Below are 13,645 nucleotides of genomic sequence, written 5' to 3'. Positions count from 1 at the left end.
GCTTGTCCCCATGTCCAACTGAGAGGGGCAGTGTTTTATTATTGAAGTATGGTATCCTTCTACCATCAAGGATGGTACTTTAGGATGCAGTTAATAAGCCAAAATACAGAAACAACATAGGGAAGGGCAGTAGAACCACAGAGAAAAGTTAGAGTAGATTTTAGTTTAGCCTCTAATATTTGGTCAGCCCTTGGGAAGAGTGGACAAAGACAAGATATGAACTGTAAATGAAGCTTGTGTTTAACGATTAATTTTGTTCATCAGCCAGTGTCTTCCCTACACTGAGGTGGCAGCAGCACCGGGTGAGGGACTTTGTGATGGGTTTCCACTAAGGGTTGACAATGTTCTTTCTATCCACCCTTTGTATCTAGCTTAGTGATCTGTCTGAATTAGGGGATGGGGATGATAAAGAAAACCACTGGGGTGTACAAGGATCAAGACTTGCACTTTCCTTCACTAGCCTTAGCACTGAGCTTTCTACAACTGAATCTACTACTGGCTTGGCCTATTTTACTTGGATTCTTGGTCTATACATCTTTGCAACGTCCCCGCAATTCCCATAAACCAAGGAGGAACTGGCAAAGGCTGCCACCAGACATGCCTGTTTCTTAATCACAAGGACAACTGTTCCATCTGGTCTCACTGCTTATCTCATCCTTAGAGCACCCTTTTGGAGCAGAGATTAGCTTCTTACTCTGCCTTTCTTTTGGAATTCCAGTGTCATCTCTAAATGTCTGCCCAAAATTGTCCATCCATAAGCCAGCTTAATATGAGCCAAGCCAAATCTCTCATCATCTTCTATAACCTATATCCTCCTCCCAACTAATCTCTTTCACAGAGAGAGTAGACTTGTTTCCCAGTCTTCTGGCTTCTGAGCATTCTCTGCAGCTGTTATTTAGAGTTTATTCTCATTCCTCCAATGTATTCAATCTCCAAGTTCTGTTATGTTTTCCTTTTTTATTCTGGGCATGGTTTCTTTCTTTCCACCTTTCTAGAGATCAGTCTAGTCCAAGCACCTTTCATATTTTAGGTTTCAATCATCCAAAGCCAGCTAATCCCAGAAGTATGATTTTTGTTCCTGAACTTTCCTTCTGATGGAGGAACACCAGAGCTTGATGTGAATATAGTAATAGTACAATAGCACTTATAACTGTTAGGTAAACCTTCACTGGCCCCAGATACTCTGAAAGCAAGGTACACACTCTTTCAAACTACATAAGTGATTGGCCCGCTTACATGAGATCATAATATAATTTAAAATCTGACTCAGATTTTCCTCTAAGAGAGGGACCTGACTATCACTCTCTTGGCAAAAGCCAACATTTGCCAATAGGTGAAGAGAGCAAAACAGCAACAATAATCAATGAACTCTTTGCTGCAGTTCCTGGTGCCCCGTGGTGAGCTGTTAGAGTGAGAAGTTAATGGAATGGGAAAGGGCAAGATAATATATGTGCCCAAGGGCAAGATAATATATGTGCCCAAGCAGCCTTTCCTCAAAGCTTTGCAATTACAGAGCAGCTGTGAGCTTCTCTACAAATGGGTTACCCAATTGGTTTAATACCCTCTGTTTTACACATAACAATCCTAAGACAGCAAGAAGACAGTTAGACTTCTTACTGGCAGCCAAGATTAGAACTCAAGATTTCTGAACAAGTGCTCTGGACGTAGGAGTTGTTCCTGAAAGACTATAGTTATACTAGGCTACAGGGCAATAAAGATGAGCCATTGTCTTCTCTGAAAAGCCTCAGTTGCTATCCACAGTTAAGCCAAGGGAAGCCAGGGGGACAGCAAAATGAAAGTGCATCTTAGAGAATTTAGAGGACTTTCTCTGCTTGATGAGTAACAGAAATAGAGATAATGAGTACAAGAGACTAAAGGGACTGTGGACTCTAATTCAAACACTTCTGGTAGAAGGAATGAAAATGAAAAGGTTGGGGGCAAGGAAAGAAAACCACTCAGGACATAACAAGGCAGGAAAATGAAATACAGATGCTTCATCAGCTCTAATTAAAGGAATCAATATTTGAAGAGTTTTCTTACTCGGTAATAGAACAAGGGCAAACTACTTCAAAAATGTAAGCCTCTTCAAGAAGAGAAAGGCAGGTTCTCACCAGGAGGCAGTCATGATTTAAAAGCCTCTCTCAGAAGATTTCCACTTGGCAGATGGGTTGTTGAGTAGACTCAAACCTCTGTTTGGGAAGCACACTGGATGAGTTTGTATCTTTGCTAGTGGCTGTGTTTTAAGTGCATTTCCCAATCCTAGGAACCTTCTGAATCCTAGAATCTTTTCTAGAAGCACAGAATTGCTACTGTTTCTCCCAAGAGAGACTTGGAACAAGCCTTCCACAGTTGCTTGGGCTGCATCTTTATTATCACTTGCAAGAACATGCATTAGAAATCATTAAATGCTATATATGGTTGCAAAAGGCTTAGGACTATTATAAAGAAGTACTAGCCTATCTTCCAAGCATGCTTGCTTGAAAATGAATTTTTTTCAAAACTCATATGTTTTTGCAATATACACAATGATCAAACATCAGCAATTGGATTCCAATTCTCCTGGACCATTTGTCAGGCATGGAAAATGTGATAGATTTTATATATATCCCTACTTCTTTTTCTCACACTGTTGCCAGACTTTTTAATCTTTGATAATAATCCTTCCATCTGAGCCCAAATACAGGTTGTCTTTTATTTATTTGTTCAAGAATTCTCTATGTGCTTGCTTTGCCTGTTTTCTATTCCATTAATCAAATTCATGAGCATGGGTTAGTTATAAGGAAGCTGGTTTGTTTATCATGGTTGGAAAGGTACTAAAGATCGAGATGGGACAATTTGATATCCATTGTCTGAAACCACAATGAAGGGCAGACCCACTTCTGCTGGAGTTTTCTCAAAGAGGTTAATTATGCTCCATCATTCAGTCATATCCGAAGTCCTCGTGCTGCATATAATATGACAGGTGAAGGCAGGACATGTGAGAAGAGCAAGCAGACACGGGCTGAAGAGAGCAGATGTATTGTGGAGTGTTAGACTCCCTTGAGAGCAACATGTTCTTACAGTAACCCATTCATGAAAGCTCGGACCCTATGAGCCTGATTAAATGGTAACCACCATTAAATGTCCCTGTTAAATGTCTCACCACATACCTATATCATTAAATTTGGAGATCAACCCTCAATGTACTTTTTCCGGAGGACAAAGGATGTTTAAACCTTAACAAGCTCTGACTAGTAGAAGAGATAGATTAGCAATAAAATATAAGCAACACTATGGGACCATATGCTCAATGCCAAACAATGATACAGTGACAATAAGTATGCACTAGCCCATACACTTTCAGGTTCTTAGGGCTCTGGAAATTAATTTTTACAATTTCAGTAACTGTAGAAGCAAACTCTTTTCTTGAACCCAAGGTTTATTGTTTCCAAAGAGAGCTTATGATATACTATGAGCAATACACATTTCTGCATGCTGCTCATCATGAAAGTAGGTTAAACTACTGAGGCATATAGAGGGTATGACCTACATGAATGAGGTTCTAACTTCAATCCCAATAGCAGGGAAAAAAAGTGAATGAATTGTGTTTTCAACCACTAAATTCTTTGTTCATAATTACCTCTCTGGCAAGACCAAAAAAACAAAACAAAACAAAAAACAAACAAACAAACAAACAAAAAAAAACTCCAGCAGGAGTGGGTATGGTTGCCATTTTAGTTTCTGACAATGGATATCAAATTGTCTCACCAGGAATCCTTTGAGAATGCTGCAGATGTGGGCCCATCACAATTTTCCTACTTAGATGGAATGTGCACAACACTGTGGGATTGTCTTTCACACCTTTCCAGCCTTTGGAGCATGTATGGAACCTGGAGGGAGAAAAAAACCTCCTTGCTATTAATAGTTAGTGAGGACAGCCCACCAGACAGTCAGAGGAGGGCTGGCTCGCATCAGCTTTTCTTATCAGAAACTCACCTGGAATTGGTTTCGCAAGCCTTTGATGAGGCCCGGAGTAGAGCCAGAATCTTATCTCAGAAGAGGATACACTCAGGTGGGGCTCAAGAGGGCCAGCCCCTGACCCTCCAGGATTTCAGCCACAGCTCTTGAGATTACAACTTAAAGGAGAGATGAAAGTGAAGGGGGCTGACAAGTGGGGTAGAAGCAGATGGATCAAAGGAGTGACAACGGGGCATGTCTGTTTCAGATGCAAAGGTTAGGAGCTAGTTCAAAAAGCAGTGCAGCCCCTCCCCATGCTCACATGCCACAAATTATCATCCATAGCTGAGAAGCAAGCAGACATTCCTGTAAGTCCCTGGCAGTGCTGGATGTTTCGGTGACCAAGATTCTTGGCAGCGTTTTAATCTTTGGGCCTTTGACCTGAGTCTTTCCAGATCTTTGAGGCTCTCAGTAGCCTGCTGCTGCAGTATTTTCTCTTTTTCTCTTAGGAGGCACTTTGGGAAAACTCAAGGCCTTCAGAATTCCTGCTTTCATAGTCTTTGTCTCAAGGTTTGAGATTTACAGCATCTTGTTCAGGTTTATCTATCCAGCCTAGATCTCTGGGATGGGGAAAGATGCCTTTTTTTCTGCCAAGTTCTGGCAGATCTCTCTGTACAACTCTCCTTATTAGCATAGCTACAAAATTGCCCTCCTAGGATCCAAGCCTGCCAGAAGTTCCTCTTGCCCACTCCTCTTTCTGATTCATCTCCCACCGGGAGCCCATCTGTTATTTGCACAGAACACACATTTGGAGACATTTGAGTACCTTCACCTCTAGCCTCGGTGCCATGCCTTCCCTGTGTGATTTAGTCTTGAGAATGTTTTTATTTTCATTCCCCTCAGATCTGCACCTCAGGGATTTGGCAGTAAGCCTGGGGGTGGGGTGGGGTCATTTCGATCTTTTAAAGGCTACTGCTCCAGGACAACCCACCTCCAGAGCAGCAGTTAACAATAATAAGGCTGTCATTGCAGGCTGACATTTTCCCTTGATGTCCTGCCTTGCTGTCCCTTGAGAATCACTTGTAATGCAAATTTTAGAAGACCTTCTTTCCCAAGGCACAGAGGTGGGGATTTAGCAGTGAGAACGAGTGTTGTTTTATTCAAAAGTACACGGATGGCTAAAGTTAGATGAGCACATAATCTGAGCTTGTAGCCTGCAAAGGATGATTTAAAAGATCTCTGGTTTAAGAGTGCTTCCAGGCAAATTTCCCACTGCCTACTGTGTATTGGAAGAGGCCCAGTGCCCAGGAATGTTGAAGGGAGATGGCTAAGAGCTACTTGTGTTATTTTCCCCCTTTGAGTCAGGGCCCTTTGTAACCCATCCTGACCTCAAATTTGATTTGCAGCTGAGGATGATCCTGAACTTTAAATCCTCCTGTTTTTACCTCCTCAGTGCTGGAATTTCAGAAATACACCATCACACGGGGTTTCTGTGGAATTACAGACATACATGACCACATAGGGTTTCTGCTGGGGATCTAACCCAAGGAGTCATACACACTAGGCAAACATTGTACCAACTGAACTATAGCCCCAGCCACTACTTGATTGTAACAGGAAACTTGTTGCATCCTTTACATCAGACTGCACCCACTTTTTGAAAGTAATAATTTTGAATGCTTTTGAATGAGAGCTTCCTTCCTTCCTTCCTTCCTTCCTTCCTTCCTTCCTTCTTTCTCCCTCCCCCTCTCCCTCCCTTCCTTGCTTTCTTCCTTCCCTCCTCCTCCCTCCTTCCCTCCCTTCCTCCCTCTTCCTTCCCTCTCTCCCTCTCCCATCCATTCTTCCTTCCTTCCTTCCTTCCTTCCTTCCTTCCTTCCTTCCTTCCTTCCTTCCTTGTGCTGTTTATTGCCATACAAAATAGTAAGTCTCATTATGGCATTTTCATACATACCTCTGATTGATTTTTCTCATCCAGAATCTTTTGTCCAGATTTGAATTGTGGCAGTCAATTTCTGATCTTGGTTCTGGATAGGGAGGGTTACTGGCATTCATCCCCAAACTGCCCAAGAATTTCTTTGCCAAGAAATCATAATGGATGGGCACTGGTAACACTCCCCTGGGCCCCTCATTTCCTGGTGAGCATGTTGCCCATGCTGGAGAGTCAGTGAGCAGCACAGAAAGTGCTGTCCTCACTGCTTCACTGTGTTGCATTTCAATCCTGACTGCAGAGCCACACACCATGCAGCAGCATCAGAACCCACCTGCATGGCTCCCACTTTACACGACTGCTTTTGGCCTTTGTAGACACTCCAGCCAAACTGTGGGAGCTTTTGCTAATGTCAACTCCTCCTGATTAGTGTTTGTCTATGCCTATACACTTTTATTACCTTTGCAATCACAAGGAAATCCTCATTATTTCTTGTTCTAGTCATACCCTGGTGCCCATTTGAAACTAGTGAATGTAGGATAGAACGTCATTTATGACCTCCTCACAGCCTTCACATAAATGCTGCTACACAGAGACACTTATTTTCAAAGGACTTTAAAGATTCATAACAATCTAGAAGGCTCTTTGACATTCTCTTAGACACTATTCTCCACCCATAGATGGTTCTGGGCCCATGAGAGGGCTCAGCAGGTAAAAGCACTTGCTGAGCAAACCCATCAACCTCAGTTTGATCCTGGAACCTTTGGCTGAAGGACAAACAACTAAAAGCTGTCCTGACTTCCACATGCACACCATCACACACACACACACACACACACACACACACGCACACGCACACGCACACGCACACGCACACACCAATACACACATACACACACACCAGCACACACATGCATACATGCATTAATAGTAATAAATTTTAAATTTAAAAAGGAGGTTATGGGCTGAGGAGGTCGCTCCAAACATAATGCATCCCTTAGGTCCCATATAGTGGAAGGAGAGAAATAACTCCTACAAGTTGCCCTGTGGCCTCTATGCACAGGCTATGGCACCTTGCGAATACACTTGAGATTAGATACACAATAAGTAAATAAATGTAAAATAGGGTCCTATTAAATTACTTGAACATGAAGATAGGCATGTTTTACCTTTTACTCTTTATGAAGTTATGCTGATGCAGATTTTAGTAACAGAAAAAAAATATGATGAAATCGGGATAAATAATTCTACACAGGAAGTGAGAGAAAGGCTTTGAATTGGTTTCCATGGAAATCTGAAGATGAAGTAAAGTATTAATTTCAAGGCAAAGCAGCTGAATTGAAGATAATGGTATAATAGTTTGATAAAGAAAATAGAATAAAGTAATCAAGGAGACTCCAATCAATTATTCCTCTTTGTTTACCTTGAAGTGATTAATTTGCCTTCATTTATTAACCTGATGAGATTAAGCAGAACTTCCTTGTGATTTATTTAGTAATTGTTTCCAAGGTTTGACATAAGCTGTGGAGTTATTGAAGGTGGAAATTTAAATTCAATTACTCATGAAGCAAGTGGTGCTTCTCTTGAAATAATATCTGAATTCATGGCCTTCCATGCAATATTATGAGTGGAAATTATTAATTGATCTGACAGTATCTCCCAAAGACACTTTGAAGTCACTTGGTTCCGTATCTCTCACTGAAAGTCAGCAGCTTCAGAACTGAACTTGTGATGCAGACACGCCAGGGGTTTTATTTTCATTTGTTTGTTTGGTTGATAATGTATTTTGTGCTTTCTCCCCCCCCCCCCGCCCCACTAAAGCCTTCCTGGGAGCTTGGGCTATGGTGCTACTATTACTAGAATGTAACAGGTCAAACTTTACTCTAAAGGACAATTTTATTTGACCTTGACTAATGGTTCCTATTATCTTTGTCATTGAATGACATCACTGGATAAAAATTTGCTGGGAGAGGGGAGGGAAGGAGAGGGGGGTGGTCTTGAAAATCGTTAAATGAAATGACTAATTGCTTTTTGTCTCTGTTCTTTATATATATTTTTGTTCGGTGGGTATAGTAAGGATAGATGGGGTTCTTCAAACTTCAACTCAGGTGCCAACTCTCCATCATCTACTAAGACCCGGAGCACATCTAAGAGTGGGAAGTAAGTGAAAAATGCTGTTGTGCATCTCACATAGTTACACAAAGCCATGGTCATTTGGTCATTCCTTCATAGCCATTCAATAAAGAAGTGTGGATACTTTCTGTGCACCTGACAGTGGAAATTCATAGAAAAATATCTCTGTGGAGGATACTTGTCTAAGGAGGAGGGAAGGGGAAGAAAAGGCAGGAGATGATTTTGCAAGGGAGAAGGGTAAAACCATATGTCTGCCAAGGCAATGCCAGCTTTATTATAAGATGTTAAAAAACTAAATAAGCAGCATTGGTTATTCACTTTATGGTTTGTGCAATGTGTGGAAATCTGTGTTTGAGCTTTAGGGTTAAATGAGAAGGTTCTAGAAAGCCAGTTCATCTATTTCCTGGTTCAAATACATTTACTTTTGAATTGTATAGCTTATCAAATGATAAGTTTATTCTTTTCACAGTAACTGGTATGTACAATGTCCTACATCTTTTTTTGTATTGCCAGAGCTTGTATTGATTGGGTATTTGTGGTAGTAGATTTATGTCTTTATGATGGTTCCCAAAGACAGCTTTGGCTAATCTCTCCTCTTGGATTCAGCAGAGCATGGCATTCTGAAGTGGTGTGTCCCCATGAAGGTGACATACATTCAGTTAGGTAGTTCCCTCTCCAATAGGTGCAGTCCTTTTATGAACAACTCAGCTTCTCTTTTCACTCATTTATTCATTTATTTATTTAATTTTGATGTGCATTGGTGCTTTAACAGCATGTTTATCTGTATGAGGATGTTGGGTCCCCTGGCACTGGAATTACAGACAGTTGTGAGCTGCCATGTAGGTGCTGGGAATTGAATCCGGGTCCTCTGGAAGAGCAGCCAGTGCTGCTGAGTCATCTATCCAGCCCCTAACTTTTCTTATAGGCTCTTTTCCCCAAGGATGTGGGACTTTATGCTGGCCTGCATCTAGAAAATGAAAGATGCTTTCATCACACTAGAAGTTCTAATTGAGTAATAAAAATATGTCACTACAAGAGCAAGGCTTTGCAGTGGAAGGTGGATTTGTAATGGTCATATATTTTATGCATTCAGCACTGGACACTAAATGCTGTACTTTGAATATAATCTGCTGTTGGATTCCTAATGTGAAATATCTATCGGCTGCCGCTTTCTCCTTCTTTTTCAACTCCTGAATACCATATCAGTTTTGCATATAAAGTTGATTGTGGCCTATCTGTGAAAATACAAAAAGTGTTGGTAAAGATATGAGACCAACTCTCTGAAGAGTTAGAATTCATTTCAGTTATTTATTGCCGAACACCACAGTCAAAATGCTATATAGATTATGAAGGAGTAGAATTGATTTCATTTCCAAACAGTTGAAGGTTTCCAAATTAGTCCCACTCCATTGTTACTGCACACTCAGTTCACAATGATGCATTGGAGAGAAGCTTTAATTCCAGACTTGATGAAATGACAGACCCTATCTATGTGCAGACTCTGTCTGGGCACCCTTATTCATACCTGTCACACTGATGATTCTAGGGTACAATTTCCATTCATTAGACCCTGATGTATATCATGGATATATGTGATTTACTGATGCACTTCAAAAGGAGCATTGCTCTGTATCTTTGGATTTTGCAGGCACCTGATCTTTTACCTATTAAGTGAGGACTCTCTGTGTAGCACCCAAGGAGCAGTTGGTATAATGTAAGTTAGGCTGCTGTAGTGAATGCATGCTAAATGCTCTGTCCAGGTTGTTCACAATAGGAGGCCTGAATAAATGCATTCCCAAGTAGATAACCATGATCTTCTATCACAGCTACTTTGTGTTCATCCTAAGCCTTTGCCATTCTGCATTCTGAGCTCGATGTCTTTGGTTTGCCATACACAGTGACTTTCAGATTGAAATAGTCCCTTTTAACTTCTCGTCATTTTGGTCAGTTGTTAGTATTAAATTAGAAAGATTTCAGAGTCCTTCTTCACAGTTGTGTGGACCATATTCCTTTGTATCATAGCCCTTCACTTATCTCTCATTGGTTTTGAGGGGTAGAATTTTTTCTTAATCTGTCACTGCATATTTTCTCTGCCTTAGGCTACCTTTGTCCTCAGGAACAGCACTGGTGTTCCATGCCTGTGACAAGGCACTTGGGGACCTTCTTCACACTTTGTAGAATACTGTCTACCAATGTTTAGGCATTCTGCTCTGGAGTTCAGAGAAAGGTGCTCTATATACTTCTTGCTAAGTTGTCCTTGCACGTCTTTAGTTCCAGAGTGTATGGTGGTAGCAATAGCCAGAAGTGGAAGGTGCCATTCTGTTGGGCTTCCTGGCATTTTTTGATGTAATGATGGTAATTTATATAGCTACAGAGTAGCTCTAGTTTCTCTGTGCTATTTTTGAGGCCAGATATAGGCTATAGGAGAGAAAGACTGTTCTTCTCTGAAAAGAAAATAGTTCTTCTATTTTCTGATGAAATTTAAAATGCAAAAATCAATCTGTGCCAAGTTTGCCTCATGGCATAAATTAATAGTAACTAGTATGTATTGCTTGTGTGCTTATGTGCCAGCATGTCTATGGTTCATGCAGTATAATTTTTCCTCATTAATCTTTGCCCACATAAAGCTCACAAAGTGGACATTATTATTATTTCTACTTCACATGTGAAGAAATTATGACTCGGGGACAATAATATGTTCAAATGAGATCTACAAATGAATGCTTTTTGCAAAGACCATATTTGACTCAAGTTCTAGAAGTTACATTGTATATGTGTTCAAGTGTGTATGCATAGATAGATAGATAGATAGATAGATAGATAGATAGATAGATAATTAGATATGGGGGGAGGGAGAAATCTACTTTGTGTCACTGTATTTTATCCTGGGGCCACACAGATAAAAACAAAAGATTCAGTAATTATCCCCAAATAGCTCAGTCTTAGTAAAGTGGGAATGGTGATATGTTGCTTAACTGATGCAATGAAATAATCCCAGGCTGTGACAGGAGTCACCCATGACCCAATGCAGTTATTGGGATGCAGAATAAGTTAAGTCATGAGGGGATACTGAAGTGACTCCCGAACTCTTTAATGTTATCAATATTCACCTCTTAAGTAACAAGCCTAGGTCAAGACCAAGGAAAATGCAAGATGCGGGGCTGGAGAGGTGGTTCAATGAACAGAGCACTTTCTGTGTAAACTTAAGGGCCTGAGTTCAAATTCCCCTTACCAGTAGAGAGTATGGTCTGCATACACCTATAACTTCAATATTAGGGGACAGAAACAAGTGGGTACCAGGAGCTTGCTAACCAGCCAAACTGAAATGGTGAGCTTTAGGTTCTGTCTCAAAGAAATAAGGCAGATAGCAATAAAGACACACGACACCCTTCTCTGGCCATGGTGTGTGTTTGCATGAACATGCTTATTGGCACACACACATACATTCACCACTCACTCACTTGCCCTCCCTCCCTAACAAAGAAAATGCATGCTGGAAAGGTGGGTCAGAGAAGCTGGAGTTATGGAGTCGGTCAAAGCTAAAAGTGCACGACCAATTACTCCTTCTGCCTTTTCACCTATTTAGAGCCAACTCAGGTCCAATGAAGCATGGTCAGTGAGGAGCTCAGGAAAACTCCAGCTTGGACGTTGTGTCAATTCTGCTTGCTCTGTTGCATTGCTTGGATCTGAAGCTGGGCATCCAACCTTCTGTTTCAGGGAGGAACAGATGGAGTGGGACATGTCTGAGCAGTGGAGCCAGACCACCCTGGCAATGACTTTCAGTGAGGAGCAAGCAATTTCTTCAGTGTTGACAGTGAGTCAGATTGACAAGACAGTGACAGAAATCAGTACAGAGCCATAGCATTTAGAGCAAACAGTGTAGATTTTACAGATGCTGCTGACCCATGACCAACTAGGCCAGACCACAGCACCAAGCCACACATCGGGCTCCTTTTAAAAATATAAACATGTTACTCTGGCTGACACAGCAGTCCACAGTCAATCAGTTTACTTCCCACTGGATCACACTGAAACTGTCAAGGCTGAAAATGAGTAGTTGCTACCAGATGCTTTCAAAGTGTTCAGTTCTGGTTTCTTGAGATATGAGTCTTAGTATGTTACCCACTCTGGCCTTGAAACTCTCACAAGTTTCTTACACTCTAGGATTAGTGGCATCTGTCACTATGTCTCGTTTAAAAACTGCTCATTTTGTAGCAGAATATCTTCATTCATTACATGAGACCCGTTCTTTTGCTGGACACACTGTGGATAAGGACATCACCACTAAATAAAGGGTATCCTGAGTCACACATCTATTTAATAGCACACGGAAGCCTAGTCTGGTCTTCTAATACTCTCCCCATACCCGATGCTCAACACTGAATGGTGTCATTGTTCCAGAGAACATCACTTCAGCTCCTGGCCTCTTTTGCTCTCAGATGTCCAACAGTGTGCTTTACCCTCCATATTCCATGATGTATGGATTGGTGGTACAGTGAAATTGGAGAGTTTGGAAAAATTAGATTTGTTCTACTTTGCAAAAAATATAGCAGTAGTGATGATGAAAGGAAAAAGCATGCATTTCTTCAATTCTTCATTTTTCTCTGAAATGCCATTCTGCTGTGTTTGAAGAGGTATGTTTTCTCATGATTATTATGGCACTGCCAATGATGCAATAATTAGAATGTACAGCTCACCACAGATACTTTCTCTCAAATCAAACAGCCAATGCTGGTGGTCATTTCTATGTAGAGATACAGATGCCCCTCAACTTCTAATAGGGTTATGTCCTGATAAACCCACCATAAGCTGAAAACCTCATGTTAAACTACACATAAATTTTGGTGAGATAACTCACTAAAGTGCTTATCATATAAGCATGATGATATACATGAGTTCAGGCCCCAGAACCCATGTAAGAAAGCTGAGAACAGTGGCACATCTGTGTAATCCTAGCATTTAAAAGGCTGGCCCAGAAATATCCCTGGGGCTCACTGAATGGCCAGCCTGACCTGCTTGGTGAGATTGAGGTCAGTAAGAGACCTCTGACCTCTATATGCACATACACACATGTGCATGCACATTCTTAGGAGGCTAGAGAGACAAGTTGTCAATTTGAGGTCAGAACCCAGGCTCAAAAAATGTACTTAATAGACTGGTGTATATTGAATGTCAAATATGCCCCCTCACACTACTCTGTTTGAACACTTGAACCCTAGCCACTAATGCTGTTCTGAGAGGTTGTGGGACTTTTTACGTGTTGCACCTGGTGCAGGCATAGGACTATAAGAATGAGGCTTGAGTGCCTGGGGTTATAGCCAGAGAGGCAACTGCCCCTGGGTCCCACCGCTGGACACAGGCCATCCCTGGAGGACCTGCTCAACTTGGCGCCAGTTTCCAGCCAATTGGTGGGCCCTATGGGAAGGCTCCCTTTTTCTAAGACTGCAGGCATACCCTGCAGTCTCCACATCCTGCCCCCACACCCATCTGCTAGAGAGCCCAGGCTCTTCCTGAGAATCAGAGACCAGCCCCCAGCTTCCATCCTGCCCTGGAACTCCCATCTGGACCGGAGACCAGATGAACTCCCATCTGGACAAAATAAGGAGACCCCAGGGACTTCCAGAGACTCAGAGTCCAGGGCCCCAGCTC

At 41.7% G+C, this 13,645-nt stretch overlaps 1 protein-coding gene across 4 annotated transcripts in view; it reads left to right on the top strand.

Annotated features, from left to right (window-relative positions):
• Positions 1-13,645, top strand: part of Hs6st2 (heparan sulfate 6-O-sulfotransferase 2) — a 279,069-nt gene that overhangs the window by 223,817 nt on the left and 41,607 nt on the right. For 3 of the 4 annotated variants that reach the window (XM_036175229.1, XM_036175228.1, XM_036175231.1), the window contains one exon: positions 7,937-8,023. The exons of the other annotated variant lie outside the window; for it this stretch is intronic. In XM_036175229.1, the coding sequence (XP_036031122.1) occupies positions 7,937-8,023 (87 nt within the window). The remainder of the gene's footprint in view (positions 1-7,936; positions 8,024-13,645) is intronic. 4 annotated transcript variants of the gene reach the window in all.

The sequence above is a fragment of the Onychomys torridus genome, chromosome X (genome assembly GCF_903995425.1).
Source record: "Onychomys torridus chromosome X, mOncTor1.1, whole genome shotgun sequence".
Lineage (NCBI taxonomy): Eukaryota > Metazoa > Chordata > Mammalia > Rodentia > Cricetidae > Onychomys > Onychomys torridus.
The sequence above is the reverse complement of the archived record's forward strand: the minus strand, read 5'-3'. Positions and strand labels throughout refer to the sequence as shown.